Source organism: Meriones unguiculatus, chromosome 3, assembly GCF_030254825.1.
Source record: "Meriones unguiculatus strain TT.TT164.6M chromosome 3, Bangor_MerUng_6.1, whole genome shotgun sequence".
Lineage (NCBI taxonomy): Eukaryota > Metazoa > Chordata > Mammalia > Rodentia > Muridae > Meriones > Meriones unguiculatus.
Genome location: NC_083351.1, coordinates 19,553,405 through 19,578,529, shown reverse-complemented (window position 1 = coordinate 19,578,529; position 25,125 = coordinate 19,553,405). Strand labels below are relative to the sequence as shown.

Below are 25,125 nucleotides of genomic sequence, written 5' to 3'. Positions count from 1 at the left end.
CCTCTGACTTCCTCAGGCACACCATGGCACAGATGTCCCCACCCATACACAGATAGATATCTGTGGTAATTTCTTTTTTTAAATATCCTGGTGCTAGAGAGACGGGTCAGCGGCGCAGAGAATTGACACTTCTTCAGGAGGTTCAATTCCACAAGCTGGTTCCAGGCTGCTTCACTTCTGAAACCCTGTCATTTTAACCCAGGTCCTCCTCGCTCAGCACAGACAGAACGAAGAGACAGTTTCCAGGTCGGGTCAGGGAGCATATGTAGGCCGTAAAACCACTTCCTCCTGAAGCCAATGGCCAGGAGTCATGGCTCTGTCCCCTGCAGGGGCCCAGAAATTCAGTCCTTTCTCCTCTGCCCAGAGAGCCAGAACAGCATTTTAGAAAAACATTCAGGGCTTGTTTGTTTGGGTTTTTTTTGTACATGTATTTATAATTACTATATTTTAATATTTGTATAGAGAGTCTAACTGTATTTCCCAGGCTCATCTCCTATTTGTAGGCTCAGCCAACCCTCTCAGCAAGCTGCTGAGACTCTAGGTGTGGGCCACTAAGGTCAACCCTCACGTCTTTTTAGGGTTGTTGTTTTTGTTTTGGGTACACACACACACATACACACACACACATGCATGCTACTCCGCCCATGTAGAGGCCACCAGGGTTGGCAGCAGGCACCTCACCTGCTGAGCCACCTCACCAGGCCAGAACTGACATTCTTTTTATAGGTAACTGTCCAGTGACCGAATCAAAGAGTACAACCTGTTACATCTACTTCCTTAGAACGGATTTTTCACCCTGAGTTAGTTGCCTCTTTTTTAGTTGTTATCATTATTCGGTTTGGATTTCTGAGAGCACATTTTGGTCCAGGCTGAGGTGGAACTCAGTGTGACCGAGGATGACCTTGAACTCCTGATTCTCCTGCCTCCATCTCCTGAGTTCTGGTCTCAAACACCCTCTTCCCCCTTTTTTTTTTCCACTTTTTTACTTCTATGTACATATTGCTAGACTTCAGCAGACCTTTAAACTGCTTTTCTATTTAGCCACATCTGTCCCTTTGTTTTTCTAGCGCTCTCCCTTCCACAGCGTTTCTTCTCCTGTTTGCATCGGAGGCTGGACATGATCTCAGAGCAGTCACACAGCTATGCTTGTTTCCTGGCTCCAAAGTCTCCCTGCATCTGGGTCTATGCCCTCATTTTGGTGGAGCACATCTTGTAGCCACCGCCTGAGAAAAGGCCTAAAGGGGAGAGGCTTTCACTGCCTTCTCTGAAAATGTCTTCGTTCTAACTTCTAATTCCTTTGGTGGTAAGTATAATCATAGGTGGAAATAATTTCCCATCAGAACATGGTCCTCCCATCGTCTACCTGGCACCTGGAATACTACAACCATTCTGATTCCTGGTGCAATCTGTTCCCCTCACCCTAAAACTCCTAGAATTTTCCCTTGAAGCTTAGCTGTTTGTCATTTTGGTGATATTTGTGCTTTGGGGTGACTTTTTCACTTGAAGTTTGCAGACTCCATCCTTCTGTACAAAGCAGGCTTCCTGGATCGATTCTAACTTATTTTCTTCTTCTCTAATATTTCCTTAGGTCGAGGTGTGCTCACACATGCATGTGAGACCACAAGTTGACCTCGGGTGTGTTTGTTGTTCGTTTGTTTGTTTCTCGGTGAACCTGGAGCTTACCATTTCAGCTAGACAAGCTTTCCAGAAAGCCCCTGGAACCTCCCGAAGTACACCCTGATTTTACATGAGTGTCCAAGCTCCGAACTCAGGCCCTCTAGTGTATACAGCTAACACTACTGCCCACTCAGGCAGGTCCCCACTCCAGCCCTCCACCTTTCCTACCCCGTCTTCTTGATATGACCTCCAGAGAACTGCCATTTCATTATCTCCAGACCATTCTGTTCACTTCTTAAAACTTAGACTCTGGTGGTTTCTTCCCAATGCTTTCTTCTCTCATTATTCATCTCTCTTTAGAAGCTGCAGCTTCCTGTTTCGTGGTTACGGCGTCAGCTCTTAGCTCTGAGAACACTGGTCACTTGGGGGTTTTTGTTTTGTTTTGTTTTGTTTTGTTTTGTTTTGTTTTGTTTTAAGATGTATGTGCAGGTGTACATATGCTATACGAATGCAGTGCCTGAGGAGGCCAGCAGATGGCATCAGATCCCCTGGCTGTAGTTGGGTTCCCTGGCTCTTAACAGCTGAACCAGCTCCCTGGCAGAAGTTTTGAGGGTGCTGAATCAGGGAGAGAGGAGTAATCGTGCAGAAAAAAAAAATAATAATAAAGGTTGTGGGGTGGTGATGCAGGCTTTTAATCGTACTTGGGAGGCAGGGAAAGGCAGATCTCTGAGTTCAAGGCCAGTCTGGTCTACAGAGTGAGTTCCAGGACAGCCAAAGCTGCACAGAAAAACCCTGTCCAAAAGCAAAGCAGAGGGGGAAAAACGGGGGGCAGGCATCTTTCATTGTGGAACTGAGCTATAGCTCAGTGGTAAAGCACTTACCATATACAAAGCCCTGGGTTTATCCTCAGCATTGGAGAAGAGAAGAGAAGAGAAGAGAAGAGAAGAGAAGAGAAGAGAAGAGAAGAGAAGAGAAGAGAAGAGAAGAGAAGAGAAGAGAAGAGAAGAGAGAAGGACCAAAATAAATAAATAAATAAATATTTTAAAGCTGGGCTTGGTGGCGCATACCTCGATCCTAACACTCAGGGAGGCAGAGGCAGGTGGATGTGAGTTCGAAGACAGCCTGTTCTTCAAAGCAAGTCCAGGACAGCCAAGGCTACACAGAGAAATAATATCTTGAAAAACCAAACTAACCAACCAAACAAACAAAAATCCCCCATTGGACCAAACGCAGAGAAAGCTCTGTCTGAACCATTATCTACTCTTCTATGCTTTTAGGAAATCTTTTGGTTCTTTCTTTCTTTCTTTCTTTCTTTCTTTCTTTCTTTCTTTCTTTCTTTCTTTCATTCTTCCTTCCTTTCTTTCTTTCTTTCTCTCCTGGTTTTGTTTTGTTTCCAAGTCAAAAATCTCCATCAGTTCATCTTGAATTACATAGCTGCCTGGGCACTTGCTCCCAAGTGCCACCTCAGAATTCTTCCTTTTCTTAAAACACCATGCATCCAGGACAGAGGTAGCCTAGGCCTTTGATCCCAGCACTGGGAAGACAGAGGCAGGCAGATCTCTGAGTTTGAGGCCAGCCTGGTCTGCAGAGTGAGTTCCAGGACAGGCAGAGCTAGATAGACAAAACATTGTTTTGAAAAACAAAAAGAAACAAAGCAACAAAACCAAAGAGACAAAAGAACACCAATGGCCTGAACACCTTCTGAGCCTAAAACTCAATCTTCTGTCAGACCAGCGGTGAGGCAGGAGGATGGGCACCACTTCGACTGATTTTTCTTCCTTGGATGGAGACTGGGTGTGCTCTATGAGGGGGTCTGCTCAGCTGCTTAACCAGAATCAGTGAATCCATACCTGCTCCCTGGGCTCTAGGGTGGGGTTTCCTCAGCTCAGACCAGCCCTCAGGCACACTGAGCCTAAAGGATTTTCTGCCCAAGCAAATTCAGAGTGGCTAGTCATAGCAGCAAGTGCCTGATCCTGACAGCACAGAGGTGGTCAAAACTTCCCCTCCTTTGTACAAGGCATTCTCGAGGTCTGACTATTTCGTTGATTATTGGCTTTCTTGTTGTTTGTTTTTTTTTTTTTTTTTCAAGACAGAGTTTCTCTGTGTAGCCCTGGCTGTGCTGGAACTCACTCTGTAGACCAGGCTGGCCTTAAATTTACAGAGATCAGTAGATTTCTGCCTCCCAGTGCTGGCTGGGATTAAAGGTATGCTCCACCACTGCTTGGCAATTTCTTGAAGCAAATGTTCTTGGAGTGATTGGTAGTGCATGCCTTTGATCCTAGCATTTGAGAGCAGGGAGCAGGTACATCTCAATGAATTTGAGACTGATCTACAGGACAAGTCCCAGGTCAGGCAAGGCGACATAGCAAGACCCTGACTCAAAACAAACAAACAAACAAACAAATAAATAAATAAATAAAAATCTTGGAGTGTCTCTTCTTTCAAGAGCCAGGCACTATGGCAAAAGCAGTGAATGCATTATCTCTGCTCCCAGTCACTGCAACCTTGAGTAAATACTATTCTACTGGGTTGATGGTACATGCCTGTAATTCTGGCACTTGGGAGACTGAAGCAGGAGGATTACCAAGAGTTCAAGGCCAGCCAAGGCCAGCCTGGGCTACAGAGTAAAACTGTCAAAAAAGAAAAGAAAATGTTCTTTCTGCTGATCTCAAATCTATATGGTTCTCAGAGCACTAGCTCAAAGCCACTGCCCCCTAGCTCTCTTGTTCACGTTGTCACCTGGGCTCTCCCTGCCCTGGTGAGACAGGACAGGAGGTCTGGACAGGAGGCCACAGAACTCAGCTATTTTTTTTACACATTCCGGGCCCTTCTGGGTAGTTGGGAGACAACCTGCTCATGGCTCAGGTATAAACAGACCTATTAATAACATCACAGGCACAGTGGCAGGCCGGGGGAGCAAGAAAAAAAAGGCCCACTCATAACAAAACACTTACCTCTGCCCAGGGTTTCTGGACAGCCAGGGCGCCTCTGCTTTGGGTTGTTTCAATAGATAATAAACATCTATTGGACATTTACTGTGAGCCAGGCACACAGACTAGCCATTTGCATCATTTAATCTCCACAGCTCTCCATGGGGTAGACAGCAATTATAGACCTCAATTTATCAAGTGTGGTAATGAACTTGTCGAGGCCGCAGTCAGGGAGAGGCCTGGCGAGAGCCTAGCGGTCTACTCCGAGAGCTGGCATTCCCGCTGGACTCAGGCTTGAGCTTCTCCCCTGTGCGTTCAGTGGGCTGCCTGTGTCCCTCACACACTCCTTAACAATTAAATGTCAGACCCCCAAGAGAGGGATGGCATCTCACTCTCCTAAAAGCCTGGTGCCTACAGCAGCACCAGGCACAGAGCAGGTGCCCTGGACACCTCTGTGGAATGGATGCATGTAAAGATGTCTGTCTTCCACACCAGGAAGGGACTGGGACCTCCTTCCTGCTCCCAGAAGTTTGGGTAAGGACAGGAAGAGTGGGCACGTTGATTCACTGATGGGTGCCAGTGGGAAGGTATCAAGGTACCCTAATCTTCAGAAGTAAGGGTTCAAATCTCCATGAACACTCCCTCCTCCTTCCTCATCTTGGACCTACCCAGGTGCCCTGAAGGATGCCTGGGCCTGACCCTCTTTGCCCCGAGTCTGAAGTGAGCCAGGCCTGCAGGTGGCCAGAGGAATCTTCAACTCATTTATCCCAGGGAGCTAATTTGATGTTAACTAAATGGAGGTGGCAAAGATGTTGTTTTTCTCCAAAACAAGGGCATGAGACAGAAATCAACAGCAGCAGCAACAGTCCAGTCGACCTCGTGGGACCTCAGGACGCAGACTCAACATGGTGGCTTCGGCCTGCATGGAAGAAAACTACTTTGATCCCTAACCAAACCCACTGTGGATTGCTGAATTGCTTAACAGTTAACATTCCTCCTAAGATGCTTTTTCAGCTCTCAGATGTAACCGCTGTTTACTGGGGAATATTCAAACACAGACCCAAGGAAGGCCCAAAAACCGACATTAACACTGCTGATCATCCTTGCAGATTCTGTGCTGGCACAGAGACGCCATGTTTCCATGAAAAGGAGCATGCTCAAAGACTGTTGTAACCTTAGCAACATGCAGCGGCCATCTTTCTGTGTTCCTATACAAATTAATATAATTTTTGGTAATTGCCTCTTCTGCACATGGCCAGAGAATGAATATTAGATAATTAGTAATAGTCATTACTGGGAATCCACTGGGTCTGTGGAGTTTTGTTTTTTATGTGTCTGAGTGTTTTGCCTGAATATATATCTGGGCACTACTTGCGTGCCTGGTACTCAAAGAGTCCGAGAAAAGGGCATCATATTCCCAGACCCGGAGTTACAGTCACTTGTGACGCACCATGTGGGTATAAGACATGGAGATGGAGCCAAGAACGGTGGCACACGCCTGTAATCCCAGCACTCGGAGGCAGAGGCAGGCGGATCTCTGTGAGTTCAAGGCCAGCCTGGTCTACAACTCAAGTTGTAGGACAGCCTGGGCTACATAGAGAAACCCTGTCTTGAAAAACAAAACAAACAGAAAAGAAAAGAAAAGAAAAGAAAAGAAAAGAAAAGAAAAGAAAAGAAAAGAAAAGAAAAGAAAAGGAACCTAGGCCCTCTGAAAGAGAAGACAGTGCTCTTAACTGCTGAGCCACCTCTCCAGCCTCATTTATGTAAAGACATAAAAAGAAAATTTTAGCTCAAGGACCATACAAAACCAGACAGTGGTCCATGCCTGGCAGTCCAGGCCGGCAGTCCCAACACTTGAAGCTGAAGCAGGAAGATCGTGAATTCAAGGCTGGAGTGAGGCTACATAGTGAGACCCTGTCTCAGCACTCAGGCCGTAGAGGCAAAAGGATCAGAAGTTCAGAGTCATCCTTGACTACAGAGGGAGTTTAAGCATGAGCTCCTGTCTCAATAAATGAAGACAGACAGACAGACAGACTAGACATGGCTGAACTCACTTCACCTGTGCATCCTGGAAAAAGCCAATTGGAAATCCTCCAATGAAGGATTCAAAGGCTGTTTCCAGTCTCCTGTTATCATACACAATTCCATGGCAAAACCTCTGTGGGCACAACCAACTGATGAGTTCCCTGGCATAAAGTTCCTGGAGACTCAGAGCCAGAGGAATATTCAAGTGGGAATACCAGGAGCTCTGTACAGGAACGGGTCGGGGTCGGGGGTCACACTTCATCTTCTACCTCACAGGGCATGCAAATTAGTTCTCATTTATGACCTAGCAACTGCGTGGCTCCTCCCAAATGAACAATCCTCCCCCAGTACCGAATTAGAAGAAAATTAAACAATCAACCTCTCTTCTACCTGCCAGCATTCTTCCTGGTTCATGGAATCATGGGATCCCAGTCTAAACTTAGACTTAAACATCCAGAAACTCCCCCCTCCCTGTACCTCCACGATGCAGGCTGAGGACTGAGGTGGACCCTTCCTTTACCGTGGTTACCTTCACTGCAGTAGTGTCCCCTAAAAGACACACTAATGGCCCAGCCCCCAGTCCTTGTGAATGTGAGGTTGTTGGGGAAAGGGTATTTGCGGACGAAATGAAGGGCACTGGGGTGTGAGGACCTTCATTACAAGGCTGGGACCAAACTCGAAGTGTCCTCCTATGAGGTCCAGGGAGGAGGGGGCCATGTGGAGATGGACATAACGATGGGGGTGGTGCAGGCACAAGCTGAGGGGTGCCTGGAGCCTGCGGGAGCTGGGAGACCCCGTTCCTGGATGGGAACTGTCTGGAGCATTGTGATTCCCCACTCTGAACATTCCTTCTAACTCTGAGACTCCAGGAAACTTATCCCAAGGAAGAGGCCTGGGAAGACCCCCTCCCGGTGCACAGGCTTGGGGAGAGGGATACAGCCATGCTGACATCTTGACTTTGGACTTGTGATGGGGACGCAGAGCTCTGTGTCTGGCCTTCAGACTGGCAGAGGTTCTGGCACACTTCCCTTCCACTTTACAGATGGTGGGGCCCGGAGAGGCTGCACGAGGCCGAACAGAATCGGCCTCCCGACTTCTGGAAGCCAGGAGCTGTCTTCTCTGAGCCCGAGGCTCCTGGAAGCCGAGGCCCAGCAGAAATCCAGGGGCTCCAGGGGCTTTCAGCAGACTCCAGGGTCTCACAGGTCTGCATTGTCAGTTCCCATGGCCCCCAGGTCTGGTGACTGGCCTGCCCAGGGGAGTTCCACAAACGGCAGACTCTGTACCAACCACTGCCACCTCCACCACTGGCATGACCCTGGCTGGCTGCTCCCAGGTACCCAACACATGCCACCAAACTCGGCCATGACACTGACACAGATCATCTTCATTTAATCACTCCAGGAAGCATGGGAAATCAGTGGCGTGGTTTCCCTACCTTACGGTGGAGGAGAGTAGGCCTCGGGGTGTAGGGTGAACTGACTACTGTTCCCAGGATTCCATGTCAGCCTGAGACCCGACAATGTGCCCTTATTCAGAAACAATGAGGCTATACCAGATTCGGGTGGGCTATCAACTTTTTGTCCCCACCCCCCCAGGTACTGGGATTGAAACTAGGGCCTTGTTTGCACTGGCAGAAAAGCGCTGAGCTACACCTCCTGTCCATCTCTATCCCTGTTTGAGGTTTTCTTTCTTTGTTTTCAAGCTGGTGCTGCAGGATACTTGATCCCATTGTGAACCCCAAAACTGTGAACTGTAAAAGCTTGAACTTTCCAAGAACTTCCTGTTTATTGTAAGCTGGTGATTATGGTGTGCGCTAGCACACACCTTTTCTCTTAAAAAAAAATTATTTGTTATGTATACAGTGTTCTGCTGTCTCTCCAGCCCTCCAAGAGCTTTCTGTACACAAGATTTAATAAAAACGCTAGGTCAAGAGCATGAAACCAGCTAAACAGGGATTAAAGGATGGGGGGACTTTGAGCTGAGGGGTATTTAAGACAGCGTGGAGAAGGCGAAGGAGCTTTTAGCTCAAACTCTGACTTTAGCTTAGGCTTCAGCTCCTCAGCTCCCTGGCTTTGGGGGCCTTGAGCTAGCAATCCTTATCAGGCTTAGCAGCAAGCTTCTTCACCAGCTGAGCCGCTCTGCACCCCTTCTCTTGTAAGACAAACAGAGGACACACACAGAGGAACACGAGGAAATATGGACCATGCCCTTGTGAGAACAGAGGGGGAAACTGGCATGACAGAGTGACAGGGCATGGAGGAAGTGAGGACTGCCAGAGACCAGGATCTTCCCAGAGCCTGACCACACCTCGAGTTTAGGCCTCTCGCCTTCTGAAAGAAATTCTGTACGCTTCTTGCATTGGTTTTGAGGGGAGAGTTTTGTTTTTCTGGGGCTTTGTTTATTTTTTGTTTGTTACTGTTTTGTTTTTTTAACAGGTACCTGGACATGCTGCCGGAGACAGGGTTTGACCTGTAGCCCAGGTTACCCTTGACCTCCGACAGTCCTCCAGAGTGCCGGGACCACAGGCCTGTGCATATAGACCATTAAGGCTGCTGGCTGTGTGTCTAACGTGCAGACTCTTTGTTTTGTTTAGTTCCATTTGGTTTTGTGAGACAATGTTTCTCTGTGTAGCCCCTGGCTGTTCTGGAACTCTGTAGACCAGGCTGGCCTTGAATCGGGATTAATGGCATGCACCAACATGCCCCAGCCACTTTCAGACTATTAACTGTGGATGGGTTTACTTGCTGGGGACACAGGTCATTCATTCTCCCACTGAACAAACCTACTGACACAAGAGGGGCATATCGTTAACCCCTTTACATGTGGAGAAGGTAGAGGGCAGAGCGATGAAGCTGACTACAGGCCTTAAATTAGGTCTCTGGTTCCTGGGATTCTAAAACTCACATTCTTCAACACCTCTAACTTTCTCCCTGGGGTCAAGTTCAATCCCTTTGTTTTACAAATGAAGGCTCTGAAGCTGTGAAAGGCAGGGTTCACTGTGGGGGAACAGAGAATAGGCAACAAAGCCAGAGCCAGCCGCCAGGAGCCAGCTGGAGCTCCCTCTATTTGCAGACAAAGGGTGATTGCTCTCCCAAAGGACAAAACAAGCCAGGCTGGGCAGCAAGGACTGCAAGCTGCGTCCCTGCCCACCGTTTAAGAGGGATGGCACTTGGCCAGAAATTAATTAGCTGTCTCAGTTTTGGCAGAGCCGGGGGAAGGAAAGTGGTTAATTATAATGAAGCCCAGCGAGCTCATTACAGGGGAAGATTATGGCTGGGACATGGAGATAAAGGGCCCCTGAGCTGAACAGGAGAGACTATACTTACCAATAACCGGGTCAAAGGCCTGGCTTCCCTCTGCGAGTTCTCCAGTCCCTGATCCTGGCTCTGCTTCAGGATGGCTGGATTGTGGGGTGGGCCTTACCCAGCCACCATGGAAGCGCCAGGAGAAGCTCAGTTAGGGAAGTGCTTTCTGTGTGAGCATGGGGACCTGAGTTCAATCCCCAGGAGCCATAGAGAAAAGCCAGGTGTGGACTTGACGGAGGGCAGCCAGCCTGCCTAAGCCAAGGCTTTGCCCGCCAGGTTCCAGGTTCCACTAAGAAATTCTATCTCAAAAAGCAAGGTGGTTGGTCTCTGAGGTATGACACCCTGAGGCTGATACTAGGTGTGTGTGTGTGTGTGTGTGTGTGTGTGAGAGAGAGAGAGAGAGAGAGAGCGCAAGAGAGCAGAGAGAGAGAGAGAGAGAGAGAGAGCAGAGAGAGAGAGAGAGAGACAGAGAGAGAGAAAGGAGGGGAGTAGGGAGAGGGAGAGAGAGTTTTTCAGTGTGGCAATCCGTGCCTGGGTTTATAGAAACAGGGCATGACCTTCCTACAAACTGTATGAACAGAGAGACACCTACTCATAGGAACAGACAGAGAGGTGAGCATCTGGGTGTTTGAAATAGAGCATGGAGGCTTGCGTGTGCTTAGGTGGTAGGATAATTGCCTAGTATGTATGATGCCCAGGATTAGATAGAGAGCACATGGAAGGAAGGGATGCAGAGGGGGAGTCACGGATGCTCAGTCCCTGCCTTGATGGGGGGATACAGGGGTCACTGTCACCAACCATCAGAGAAAAACTCCCTGGAGTCAAGAGTTACTAAAGTAAGTGAAAAGCCAGCGGTTGCCCTGGGGGGGGCAGTGGCCTGATGTTCTAGCTTGGATCACAGCTCACGGCTCACGGCTCACGGAAGGCTCACGGCTCATGGCTCACGGAAGGCTCACGGCTCATTTCCTTTTATCTGGTGGCTAGTGGGTTTCTACTGGAGAGCCCAGCAACTCTACAGGGGGACCCAAGTGCCAGTTGGAGATTTAAGAAATACTTGGTGATGGCTATTTAGGGTCAGGGACTGAGCTAGGAACAGGATAGAGAATGGGTGAAACACAATTTCTGCCCTGTGAGAGAAGCCAGAGAGGAGGGAGGAACCAGAAAGAAAGAGAGGAGAAGCCAGAGACAGGGAAAATCCAGAAAGGAAGGAGAAGCCAGAGAGGGAGGAGAAGCCACAGAGAGAGAGAGAACAGTGATGGCACCACCTCTATAAAACCTCCCTTACCGAGTCAAGATGCTTATGCAGAGGTCAGAGGTCAACTTCCAAGATCTTCCTCTATCGTTCTTCACCTTTTTTTTTTTTTTTTTGAGACAGGGTCTCTCAAAGAAGCTGGAGCTGACCATTTCGCTAGGCTGACTAGCCAGTGAGCCCTCGGATCTGCCTGTCTCTGTCTGCCCCTGTCCAGCCCTGGGTTAGAGGCAGGCTGCAACAATCAACTCCCCAATCTGATAAGCACAGATTTTTTTCTGTGTCCCTGCTATTGTTTGGAGGTATCGCCGCAAGGCTTCACAGGTCAACAATTCCCATTGTGTATTAAGAAGGTGGAAACAACCAAATACGGTGTTTGGTTGGGAGGTACGGGGAGGAGGGCTTCAAGAGGTGAACAGGGTTAGGTATGCTCATCGGGAGCTCCCAGGATGGATCCTGGAGGCTTACGAGAAGGTTGCACGGGCGGCACCCACCTATAGTCCCAGAAGAGTGTGAGGCCAGCCAGACATGGTGGCCCACGCCTTTGATCCCAGCTCTCGGGAGACAGAGGCAGATGGGCCTCTAAGAGTTTGAGGCCAGGCTGGTCTACATGACAAGTTTTAGGGCAACCAAGGCTAAATAATGAGGCTAAGTCTCAAAAAAAAAAAAAAAGTGTTTTGTTGTGTTTTGTTTTGTTTTGTTTTTTGGCTACAAGTCTATCTAACCCAAAACAATGTCCTCTAATCTTATTGAGGTGGCTGGTGTTATTCATTCAACACGGTGGCAGTGGCAGCGATGACAAGACCAGAAAGTTCTTTATCACCCGCCGTCACTTAACCCCCTTCTTCTAAGCATGGGAACTAGGAGGCACTTAAATGACGTCACTGCATAGGGAGCCCTGTTCCAGAGCTAGGCGGCTGGGAGAGGGAACGGAACCTGCCGGGGGCCACACAGTCCTGTCCGACCTTCAGTTTTGTGCCACCGCTCAGCTAAGCTACAGGATCAGCTATCAAACTCAGGTGCGGCTATGAGAAGTTTTATAATCGTCAAGTTTAAACGGAGGAGATTGACGGTGACCGTGTGCGGGAGCCCTAGCCGAGCCCTTCCGGGGCCTTCAGAGCACCACCGAGGGCCTCTGAGAAGGCTGAGGGTAAAGGTGACTGCCACCCAAGCCAGACAACCTGAGCTTGGATCTCGGAACCCAGGTCAAGGTGGCAGGAGAGAACCCATTCCACAAGGTTGTCCTCTGACCCATGCTGTGGAAGGAGCTGCACCCCCCCAAAAAAATTGAATTAAATCATTTTTTTTTTTTTTTTAGAACAACACTGAGACCAGCCCCTGCCCCTGGAAGAAGACTCAGTCTCCTATAGACTGCAGCAGCCGCAGCTTTCTGGAGGGTCTCCAAGCGGGAGACTGTTCTGCCAATATCAGACTTAATCCACCCACAAACAACTATGGAAGTTACCCCCGCCCCCCCTTGGCTCCCGGAGTGGTAGCCCACTGGCTCTTTTTCAACGATAGAAGCAGAACTAGCAAAGATTCAGGCTAAGCTCAGGGCCAGCGAATGAGGCTCTCTTCACCCCTCACCCAGAAGAGGACATGGTTATACTATGGGGGTCAAGGTTACAAAACCCATCATGGCTGGGTGGTGGTGGCCCACGCCTTTACTCCCTTTCAAAATGTATCAAATGGGATTTCAGGAGAGAGCACTGAGTGGAGGAGGAGGCATTTTAGCTCATGGCTGGGATTTTCTTGAGATGAGGAATGGAGTTTGGTAAGCCCAAGTCCCAGATGGGTGAGTGACAGGAAACATGTCTGTCAGTGGGACTGTCAGTGGGTCTGTCACTCGGGAGGCAGAGGCAGGCGAATCTCTGTGAGTCTGAGGCCAGCCTGGTCTACAGAGCGAGTTCCAGAACAGCCAGGGCGACACAGAGAAACCCTGTCTTGAAAGCCAAAAACTTTCCTGCTTAACAGGGGTGTTGTGAAGATTAAGTGAGAGTTTGCAACTCAGATTTTCCAAGCCAGGGGCTGAACCGGAAAGTACGGCTGCCCTGCCTTTCGGGTTAGCTTTGGCCAAGTCCGCATACTAAGTTTTGCTAGGATGCCCTGGGTGACCTGGGGTGACAGGCCTAAGAAAGCAGAAGTGCCTTGTGGCTACCTGCCCATCTAGCAGCTCTGCTTGCCAGGGAGCGATGGAAAATCACCAGACACGGGGCACTTTGGGTACTCTGGCAGGATACCGGTTGTAACCAGGGGAAGCAGATGCTCCCCCGCAGGCCCTGCAGGGTCATCTGGCTTGGCCAGGACCAGCCACTTCTCTCCTGACTTAATCTTTGTCCCCGAGTCCCAGGCGCTGGGCAGCCAGCCCACACAGGCATCAGAGCACCAAGGACTCCTGCAGGGGTCAGGCCGGGTGCTGAGGGCCACACAAGCCTCACGCAGGCATCAGCGCCATCTTCTGCCTGAAAAACCCTCCCCGGGACCGGCCTCTGCCCACCTGTCGCTTCCCATGCACAGCTGCATTCTCCGCCCCCATCTCCCTTGCCTGTTTAGCTTGTGGATGGTGTTTGTTTTTGATTGCTTAGCCCCACCTTGAACTTCAGAACCTCTACCTCCCTAGGACTGAGGCTTCATTTGTACACCACCACTCCTGGTAGGTGCCAGGCTGGGAATTGAACCCAGGGCCCCCCAGCACATTAGGGAAGCGCTCTTCCAACGGAACCACGCCCCTAGCCCTGTGTCTGTCTTCTACTAATTTATTATTTATCTTTTCTCCATTGGAATGGCAGCTCCCGAAGGGAAGGGACTGCGTCTGGGTCTGGACGGAAGCTTTGTCCCAGCGTCTGAAGCATGCCTCAAACTCAGCAAAAGTTACTGGCGGGACGGCGCCACCTGCTGGCGATGCAGGTATTTTACTGTCATGCCCCGTTCATAGATGGGAAAACAGGCTCAGGGGAAGAGCGCAAGAGATTTGGATCTGAAGCCATTCACCCGCCTCTCCAGCTGCTGGCACTGCCCCCAAGGAATCTGGGGTTCTGTTAGGTCAGGGTCAGCAGTCCCCAGGACTGCCCTATGCATTCCCAGCACTAGTTAAACTGGCTGTAGATCTATATATCTAGATATCTAAATAGATAGATAGATAGATAGATAGATAGATAGATAGACAGACAGATAGTGTGTGTGTGTGTGTGTGTGTGTGTGTGTCAGCAGTGTGGCCTAAGTGAGACTCTGAATCAAACAAAGTTTTAAAAGGACTCATTTCTTTTTGTTGTTAAAAAAATTTAACTCAGTTATTTATTTCTTTGTGTGTACGTGTGTTGCCTGCATGTATATGTCTGTGTACCATGTGCATGCCTGATGCCTGTGTGGGCCAAAAGAAGGCATCCAATCTCCTGGAACTAGAGGTACAGACAACTGTGAGCCAACAGTAGATGCTGGGAATTGAAGCCAGGCTGATGCTCTGAACTGTTGATCTATCTCTCCATCCCCCAAACACCTTTCTTTCTCTCTCTTTAACTTCCTTTTTTTTTTCAAGCTCACTACCCCACATGCAAAAAATAAGTAATAAAAGTGCACTTTCAAAAATGTTTATTTTTAATAACAATAAACATTTTTAGTAAATAATAATGAACATTTTTAATAAACACACAAAATGTTTATTTTGTATGTGTATGCATGCATTGCCTCTGTGTGAATCTGTGTGGACCGTGTGTGTGCAGAGAGCCCTTGGAGGCCTGAGAGGGAGTCAGATCCCTTGGAACAGGAAGCTGTGAGTTTCCGTGTGAGTGCTGGGAACCTACCGGGTGCCTTCTACAGGAGCAGTAAGCACCTCGAAACAAATGCAGTTCTTCCGTGTTTCAAAGCCTTGCCCTTGGTAACAAATTCACTTCTGAAGAGGAAGAGGGCCCACCCTTCCTCTGCTGTAGTTGTTTTTGGTTCTGTCGTGGGACAGTGCCTCTCACTACTCAGTCCTGGCTGGCCTGGAACTCACAGAGACCTGCCTGCCTCTGCCTCCCAAATACTGGGATCAAAGGCATGAGTCCACATGACGTTTTTGTTCTTGTTTTCACAGTTTTTTTTTTTTTCCTAAAACGGGGTGTGGGGCTGGAGAGATGGCTCAGTGGTTAGAAGCACTGGCTGCTCTTCCAGAGGACCTGGGTTTGATTCCCAGCACCCCCATGGTGGCTCACAACCATCTGTAACCCCGGCTTCTGAAGATCTGACGCTCTTCCCAGCTCTGATGGTACCAACCATGCATGTGATACAAACACACAAGCAGGGCAAATGTCCACACACGTAAATGAAAATAACAAATCTTTAAAAAAAGTATTTGCGTGTATGTATCTGTGTGTGTGTGTATGCTCATATGTGTGTATAGGCCGGAAGAGAGCTGGGAGCTGCCCAAGGTGGGTGCTGAGAACCAAACTGGTGTCCCCCGGAAGAGCAGCAAGGGTTCCCAACTACAGAGCCTCTGGCGGTTCCTGAGTAGGACTTCTTCTGACCTCCTAGTCTTTTAAAGCTGAAGCTCTTTTCATGCCTCATGGAAGCTAGGAAAGCTGTGGAGGACAAGGCTCCTCGCGAGCCCTTCCAGGCCCGAGACAAAGCAGCTGATTTCTGCAGCTGTGCTGGAAGTTCTAAATCAGGAGCGCACAGCCAGACCCCCACCCCACCCTGCAGCCCACAACTGGAAACGGGGCCGCATCAGCCTGCACGTCGGCAAATTGCTAATTTAAGCCGGGCTTTCTGTCCTACCCTGCGATTACCCTCCTTCCTGTGCATGTGAGGATATTCTGGGTAGCCAATTTGATTTCAAAGTCCCAGGATCCTGAGCTTAATGAAATCAAGCCTTGCCCTTGCCTCTCAAAGTCCAGACATCTGGCGGGGTGGGGGTGGAGAGGCAGGGAGGGAGCTGTAGGGGGGGTATGCAGGGGATGAACCCTCAGGTCACAGCCACTTGAGAGTCATTCTTGCAATTCCAGCTGGGGTGGGGAAGCCTGAATTTTTGCTTGTCTTATCTTTTCTCCGACACAAAACTTCCACCATTGGCTTTCTAGGGTCCGCTTTATCCCTTCAACAGCAGGAAGCTCTACACAGGACAGGAGCCAGTTCTTAAAGAGCTTCGACTTCAGGGAAAGTCCGTACAGAGACAGTGAAAGGGTACACAACCACACAGATTCAAAATATTCACAGAAGCCAGAGGGGGTGGCACATGCCTTTACTCCCTGCACTCAGGGGGCAGAGGCGGGTAGATCTCCAAGCCTGGTCTACAGAATGAGTTCCAGGATGGTCATGGCCACACAGAGGAACCCTGTCTCATAAACAAAAAGAAACCACAAAAAAGCCATATGCACATGTGTATGTGTGTGATTTTATATACATATATATTTGAAGCACCATCTAGAGTGCCATGAGGGCAAGAAAAACAAGGGGATGGAGAGATAGCTCAGTGGTTAGGAGCCCTTGTTGCTCTTGAAGGCCCAAGTTCAGTTCCCAGAACCCACAGCAGGCAGCTCATGACTGCCTGTAACTCCAGCTCCAGAGGGATCTGATATCCTCTTCTGGCCTCTGCGGACACCCTCACACATACATGGCAAACATGCATACACACATACACACACCAGTTAATTTTTTCTTTTTTAAGAAGACCCTGAGCCGGGCATGGTGGTGCACACTTTTGATTCCAGCACTCGGGAGGCAGAGGCAGATGAATCTCTGTGAGTTCAGGCCAGCCTGAGCTATAGAGTGAGTTCAGGACAGCTAGGGATACACAGAAACCTTGTCTTGAACATACACTCCCCAAAAAGAAAGAAAGGAGACCCCCAACTCGTCCCCTCTGTGCTGGAGAGATGACTCAGCGTTTAAGAGCACAGCAGCTGCTACAGAGACCCCGGGAGCCCTTCCCACACCCACTGGCTGGTTCTCAACTATCTGGAACTCCAGTTTCCCGGGGTGTGGTTCCTTCTCCCGGCCCCCAAAGGCACCAGGCATGTGTGTGATGGTGCACAAACAAACATGCAAGCAAAACACTCACATGTAAAATTAAATAAATAATCTAATTTTTTTTTAAAAAAGGGGTAGGGGAGAAAATGACGATGACACAGCTAGGAAGATAGCTTCAAGGTTGAGAACACTTGTTGGTTAAAAGGGACCCAGGCTCGGTTCCCAGCACCCACATGAAGGTTCACAACCATCGGTTAACTCCAGTTCCAAGAGATGCGATGCCCTCTTCTGACCCTTAGACTCCAGGCATGCACACGGTACATGTACATACATGAAGGCAAAATACTTAGATGCATAAAATAAATAGATCTTTAAAAAAGAAAAATAGCAAATACTTGTTAAACTTGCTCAGTAGAATGCATTCACAATGTAGCCATCAATATCCAGGGGCTTTTAAAGAATAACTATTTTTATCTTATGTGAATGAGTGTTTTGTCAGATTGTCTGTGCGCCATGCTAATGCAGTGCCCGCAGAGGCCAGAAGAGGGGGTCGGATGAACAGCCTGGAACTGGAGTTACAGACAGCTGTTAGCTGAGCTGGGAACTGAACCTGCTTCTCTGGAAGAGCAGCCAGCACTGTTAACAACGGCCATCTCTGTAGCCCCAAACCAGCTTTAAAAACAAACAAACAAAAACTGTTTCCCTTCTCCCTTTGGTTTTGTTATCTTGAAATAAGGTTTCAGTTCTGTGTCTCAAGCTAGCTTAGAAGGCAGGGGATCACAAACTCAAGCCCAGTGTGGGCTACCTGAGTAAAATCTCCCCATTACCTTCACACACATAATCACACACAGTCCACATACCTGATTTCGCTACGTGATCCTAATTTCATAAAGACAAATGTATGTGTGTTTCTGTATGTGTCTGTGTGCCTACATCTCTCTGTGCGTTCCTGTGTGTGTGTGTGTGTGTGTGTGTGTGTGTCTGTGTGTGCATAGAAGCAGAGATGGGAAATAGAAGCAGACACGTATAAATGATTAAGCTTTTCCCTGCAGTAGGATTATGGGAAATACCAACCTCTGCTGAAATGTCTCCTCAGGTCCTGAAGTAACTATCTAGTTATCTTTATTGTAAAAGAGAGCTTCTAGTGTTGGCCTGATAAAGGTTCCCTGCGGCATCCCCGCAAAGCTCTGCCTCAACTTATTAAATGTCAACTGAGTGAATTAGGGGTGAGCCTTACCCCCTCACTGCCCCCCCCCCCCCCGCAGGGCTGGATTTACAGAAACTGCTCCTGAGACGCTCACTAAACACCCAGTGCCGGTTCACACCTCATGACCTCCTCACGCTCACCCTGTGAGGGGCTGCCTTGCTCCCATTCCACAGAGCAGAACGCCGAGGCACAGAGACAGAACCTATGTATTGTTCACGCTCGCTCTTCCAGAAAATGTCCGTTTCCTGCCCTGATGTCCGCGCTTGCAGCTGCTGGCATCACACACTGAGGCCTCGGAGATTTGCACAGCCTTGGCTTCCGCTCTCCAGGCATCCCAAAGAGTGATTAAGGGTGGTCTGGGGGCTCGGGAAGACGCGAGTCTAAGGTAGGCGTGGTGGTGCGTGTCTGGAACCCCAGCACTTGGGGAGGGGGGTGTAGATCACACGTTCATCCTTAACTGTACAGCAAGGTGGAGCCGGCCTTGGCTACAGAAGACCCCGTCACAGAACAAAAGCTTGCCTCTGCTCTGCGGAGAGAGGCGTCTCCTCTGCCATGAATGAGAATAAAAGTCCCCACTGCAGGACTGTGGTGCTGGGTAGAGAATCCCTGGAATCCGGGAGAAGCTCAGGAGAGCTTCTGTGTCCTTGGTGACTCCTCCCACTCACTCCCGCTGTCTCTGTGACTCACACACACACACACACACACACTCCCCAGGGAGTGATCCTAAGACCTGGGAAATGGCAGCCTTTGGGCAAGGCCAGCAGGCCCTGGCTGCAGCTCGCTCTCTCCCTGTTCCCTTTCATCCAAAGACCTCGGGCCAGTTTCTGCCTTCCTGTTAGGTCTGGGAGGCTTGAGTTTTAGAGAAAGGTCACAGAGGCTTGAGGCAAGGGTTTTGGTTACCTGTCCAGGGTCACAGGGCTCCCCCCATTGTCTGGCACCAGCCTCTGATTCCCCCACACCCACTCTGCCTGCCTGGTCCACCCTCTTAACACAGCCGTCTTGACCAGCATTCTTCACAGATGGCTCTCCTAACACCCAAAGCCCCAGCATGGCTGGCCTTAGCATGGGGCCAAGAACCCTGTCCAGACTGCAAGTCCACCTCCAGCCCAGCAGCCAGATCCCCAGCACACCCGTCCATCCTAACACAGCCACCCCGGCCTGTCTCCAGCCTCCCCTCAAGCTCTCACTCCATCCCCCGACCCCATCGACTCCCTCTGTCCCTGGGATCTACGGCACTCCTCCATCATCGGCACCCCCCTGGGAACCTGAATGGCAGAGGCTGGGCTGGAAGACTCATCAGGCCTTATGGAAGCTCAGAACATGTCAGGTGTTCCCGACAACCCCAGGGAGAAGGAGCCTACTCTCCGGCCTTGTCATGCCTTTGTCCAGCAGCCTCTCTGGTTTCGCGGCCACCCAGACCCCAGAAGAGACTCCCCACTCCCTCCTGGACCTCGCACTCTCTATGCTGCTCCCTCTGCCTGAGGTATCCCCAGCCCATCTCTCCACAGAGCCAGCTGCAGCTCCTCCTTCAGGCCAGGCATCACCTGCTCACCAGTCCCTGCCCTGGATCCCACATCCAGAAGAATTGATCCTGGGGTTGCAACTCACCATGGGTCCCTGAGATAGGGCTGTTAGGAGCTAAGAGGCCACGTGAGGCCCATACTCAGAGTCTGGGCTGTGATGCCCAGGCGAGGTGGCACACACCTTTAATGCCAGCACTGGTGGGGGAGGGGAGGGAAGGCAGGGGGATCTTCCTGAGGTGATCCAGCCAGCCTGGCTCTACATGGTGAGTTTCAGATCAGCCAAAGCTATGTCAAAACAAAAACACGACAACAAAAAATAAATAAACTGAGGCTGGACAGGTGTGGCAATGATTACCATCAGCCATTATCATTGTTGATTGCTGAGAAGCTGTGCCCTTGTGGGACAGAAGCAGGAGTAGTTCCCAATGTGGAAACTATAGACAACTAGGCCCCCGCAGCTGTCCGCTCTGCACACCTGCAGCAGCTGCGGCTCTGCAGGTTAATCCCAGCCCCCAACACACACCAAAGACCTAGTATGTTTCCAGGTGTCTGCTATTAGGCCATTACCAGAATGATTCCATTTAATCTTCCCAACTGCCTATTCGGGGTTTTTGTTGTTGTTGGTTTTTTGTTTTGTTTTGTTTTTTTGGTGTGTGTGTGGGGGGGTCTGTTTCAAGACAGGGTTTCTCTGTGCAGCCCTGGCTATCCTGGCACTCACTCTATAGGCCAGGTTGGCCTTGAACTCACAGAGATCCACCTGCCTCTGCCTCTCGAGTGCCGCCACGGACCGGCTCTCACAGACTATTTTAATCATCATGCTTTGTTAAGGGTGGTAAATGAGGCTCAGGCAAGTTGAGATGTTCGGCCAAAAGCCACATCAGTAGGAAGCACTGAGGATGGGGTAGAACGTGGGTACCACCTGACTCACAGCCGTGACCTTCACCTCTGCTCGGCACCATCTTTCCAGAACATCTTCTGGCTGGGGGTCCAGCATCTGAAGCCCTAAACTCAGCAAGAGAGGGAACAGAGGCCAGGGGCACATGCTGTCTCAGCGTTCCCGAGTCTCTGAGAGCCCTTCCCAGCGGCCCCCTGGCACCTTGGCGGCAGACAGAGGGGACAACGAAAACCTCTATTTGCTATGAGCCCTTAATTCAATGTGAGGGGGAAGATGCTTTACTGACGTCAATGTGCCCACCGATCCAGATATGTTGGAGACGTTTTTGCTTTGGCAATGTAGGCAGAACTCAGCCTTGCACGTTGGTAGGCAAGTGCTCTGCCGCTTAACCTCGGCGCACGCTCATTACCCTAGACTGGCCTCAAGTGCTCTGTGTAACCAGACATGATTGGGAACTTCTGGGCTCTCTGCCTGCACACCCCCGAGGCGAGGACCACCGCACCCAGTTTCCAGCGGGCTAGACTGAACCCTGGGGTTTCTGCATGCTGCACAAGCCCTCTATCAACTGAGCTACACCCTGAGACCCCCAGGCTCCTATTCTCTCTCTCTCTCCTAAGACAGGGTCGTGCTATATTCTCTAGGTGGCCTTGAACTCACTCTGTAGCCCAGGCCTCAAGGAGGAGAAATCATACCCACAGTTCCATGCCCAGTCCACAGGAGCTATGGGGCTGCCTCGGAGAACACACAGCACAAAGACAGGTGTCCACAGTCAGCCGGATCTCTCCCTCACCTACGATACGAGCTTTAGGGGATTGACAAGAAGCAGGGCAAATACAGTCCCAAACAGAGCTACACACTGACAGTTTGGGACAAGCGCACACACAGCAGCCACAAAAGATGACACCAAATGTGCTTTGGGGAGTGTCCCCATAGCGTGGAGCAGGCAGTTTGTCCCCGCCGAATGCTCCAAAGACCCAAGGCACTGTGAAGAACACACAGCCCACCCCGTGAGCTTTCAGGGGACCCAACACACACACACTGCTCCTGTCAAACTGTCCGGTCACAAACTGTGTGACAGACACCCAAAGTGTTACCAAACTGACACATTGACACACACACTGACACACACACACACACACCCCCCGAGCCCTGTCCTCATCACGGAGGACCTTTCAGAAACCTCAAGGAGTCCAGGTGATGTATCCGGATCTGCCAACCTTAGCGGTCCGCTCTTACCCCGGGACCATGCCCCCGCGGCGCCCCCCGGGGCCGACTCACCGGACGATGCCAAACATGACGACCACGTTGCCCAGCAGCCCCACGGCGCACACAGCCGAATAGAGCACGGTGATGGCGATGGCCAGGGCGAGGGACGAGGCGCTCCGGGCGCCCGGCGGCCCCGACACGTTGGCGCCGGCGCTGGGGAAGGCGCTGGGGAAGGCTTCCGAGGCGTTGGCTGGGAGCGGGGACTGCAGCTCCACACGGCCGGAGGGCACCGGCTCCATGGCGCCGCCGCGGCGCCCCCTCTCCACCGTGCGCCCTGGGCGCGGGGAGCCGGAGAGCGGCGCGCGGACGGAGGAGGCCACGGCCCCCGACGCCGGAGGCGGCCGCGCTCGCTCCCCCTGGCCTCCGCCCGGCGGGACAGCCGCCGCGCTCGCCCGAGCCCCCGGGCGCCCTCGAGCCGCCGCGCGCACCACGTGGCCCGGAGGCAGCCGCCCGGCTACGCCCGCGATCGGGGGGCGGGCGCTGCGCCCCCGGCTCCGAGCTGGGCCGCAGGGGCCCCCGTGCGCTCCCTCGCTCGGCTCGGCTGGCTCCCGGCGCTCACCCCACCCCCCCCCGGCCTCCCGCCCCGCCCCCGCGCCACTTCCGAGGACCTGGATGCGAATCCCGCCTCCCGCCCCTGCACGGACCAGGGGAGTAACCTTGAGCGAGTCGTTCAAGCTCTCTCAAGTTCGTTCTCTGTATCTGCAAGATGAAGAAAACCTCCCCGCCGCCTTCGGAGGGTTCTGGGGGGGGGACGGAGACGGCGGAGCGAGGAACTCCAGGGTTCTTCCCTGCGACCCCGTGCTGCGCGCGCTCCGCTCCTCGCCCCGACTCCTCCTAGAACTGTCAAGTGATTTCTGCTCAGGAGACAGGAACAAAACCGTCCGGTTCCCCCAAAAGACTCCACTGAAAACTGGTAATAAAATCAGCTCCAACCCCAGGGGGAGACGAGCCCCCCCTGAGCCTGTAAGGCTTTGCCCAGGAGATGGCAGACATAACTGCCATCAAGGTCACTGCCATCCCACCACGCTGAAAAGGTCACGGCCATCGCAACAGTGGGGTGTGTTACTAGGAACACAACTTCCCTGTCTGGGTCTCTGCCCTGAGCTAGCAGGCTGCTTGGGCGGCTGGTGAAACCTCGAGAGAGCGAAAGAGAGACCCGCATACAGACCTTACCAGCCAGCCAGGCTTTCCTGCGCCCCGCTCCTGAGCGCCGCCGGTGTTCTGAAGGAGCCAGGTACTCTGGTGTTCAAGACCAGATGAAGGCCCCACCCGAAGGCTTACAGCCCTGAGGGGAAGAGGTACATCGAGTCTAAAAACCACATTTCATGAGAAGGGAGAGGCGCTGTGAAACCACGGGTCAGGGTAGCTTTCCTAAGGAGGTGAGGTGTGAATTTAGGAGTGGGGGAGACTAACTTAGGAAGGAAATAGGGAAGAAGATTCCAGAAGAAGGAAAAACACATATAAAGACCCTACAGCCAAGAAGGATGGAAGACAGACAGGGCGCTCCGCGGGGGGCCGGATATTAAAGACCATTGTACTGGGTCTGTTTGCTTGCTTCCCTCAACCTGACGGAAACACCTCTGGGGAAAGAAAATGCCCCCCAAAATTTGCCCGTAGGCAAGTCTTTGAGTCATTATATATATATATATATATATATATATATATATATATATATATATATAATTGATGGGAGTGGGGGGTGATCCAGCCCTCTGGGAACATTGCCACCCCTAGACAGGTAATTCTAGTTGTATAAGAAAGAAAGCTGAGGGATGGAGAGATGGCTCAGAGGTTAAGATCACTGGCTGCTCTTCCAGAGGTCCTGAGTTTAATTTCCAGCAACCACATGGTGGCTCACAACCATCTATAATGAGATCTGGTGCCCTCTTCTGGCCTGCAAGTGTACATGCAGGCAGAACACTGCATACATAAGAAAGAAAGAAAGTTGAGTGGGCCAGTAAGCAGTGTTTCTCCCTGGCTTCTTTTTCAGTTCGTGCCTCCAAGTTCCTGCCTTAGAGGACGGGCTCTGTTGGGGAAGTGTAAGCCAAATAAACCCTTCCCCCCCCCAGTTGCTTTTGGTCTTAGCATTTTATCACAGCCACACAAACCTTAACTAGGACAAGCAAGTTAAGCGGGCTGGAGAGATGGCTCAGTGGTTCAAAGCACTTCATGCTCTTGCAGAGGACTGGAGTCCAGTTCCCAGCACCCACATGGTGGTTCTCAACAGCTGTACTCTGGCTCTAGGGAATCTGACCCCCTCTTTGGCCACCATGAGCACTGTATACACATGGCGCATATACATTCATGCAGGCAAACAGTCACTCACACATATAAAACAACAGCCGGGCATGGTGGCTCACACTTTTAATCCTAGCATTGGGGAAGCTGAGGCAGGTGGATCTCTGTGAGTGTGAGGCCAGCCTGGTCTACAGGGCGAGTCTAGGGCAGCCTCAGCTGTTCCAGACCATTCTCGCTAACAAAGGGCTGCATGCCCAGGAAGTCTATGCCTAGTCAGATAGCGAGGGCGAGAAGACACCAAAGAAACGAGCCATCCAAGTCTAGTGTGGTTGTTTCCTTTTGTTACAGAAAGGAGCTTGGGTGTGGGGTCACCTATTGGAGCATCTACCACCCATTCACGGGTGACAGCTTAAGGCAAATCCTTGGCACCTCTTGCAGGCATCGCCAGCACTGGCTGAGGAATCGCCTCTCCCCAGCAACGCGTTGCTGTTCATGTGACCCGAGCCAAGAAACTCAGAGTCTATGGTGAAAAGTTTGTTGAGCTTCCTAAAGTTTTCATTCTTGTGAGTTTCATGAGCCTCTCCATACACACTCTCCGAAGGGTCTTTTTTTTTTTTTTTTTTCCTTTTTAGATAAGGTCTCAGTGCATAGTCCTTGGACTCACTATATGGATTAGGTTAGCCTCAAACCTGTGGCTGTCCTCCTCCTCTCTCTCTCTCTCTCTCTCTCTCTCTCTCTCTTTCTCTGTCTCTCTGTCTGTCTCTCTCTCTCAGCCTTGTCTGCCTGCATCCCACCATGCCGTGATGAGGATGAACTAACCCTCTGAAACTGTAAGCCAGGCTCAGTGAAATTATTTTTTATTCTTCTTCTTCTTCTTTTTATAAGAGTTGCTGTGGTCATGCTGTCTCTTTACAGCATTAGAACAGTGAC

At 50.8% G+C, this 25,125-nt stretch overlaps 1 protein-coding gene across 1 annotated transcript in view; it reads right to left on the bottom strand.

The window, feature by feature from the left end:
• Positions 1-22,503, bottom strand: part of Oprd1 (opioid receptor delta 1) — a 38,697-nt gene extending 16,194 nt beyond the window's left edge. Inside the window, exon 1 of the mRNA XM_021651385.2 lies at positions 21,970-22,503. Coding sequence (XP_021507060.1) covers positions 21,970-22,196 — 227 coding nt within the window. The 5' untranslated portion in view covers positions 22,197-22,503. The remainder of the gene's footprint in view (positions 1-21,969) is intronic.
• Positions 22,504-25,125: the final 2,622 nt, after the last annotated feature.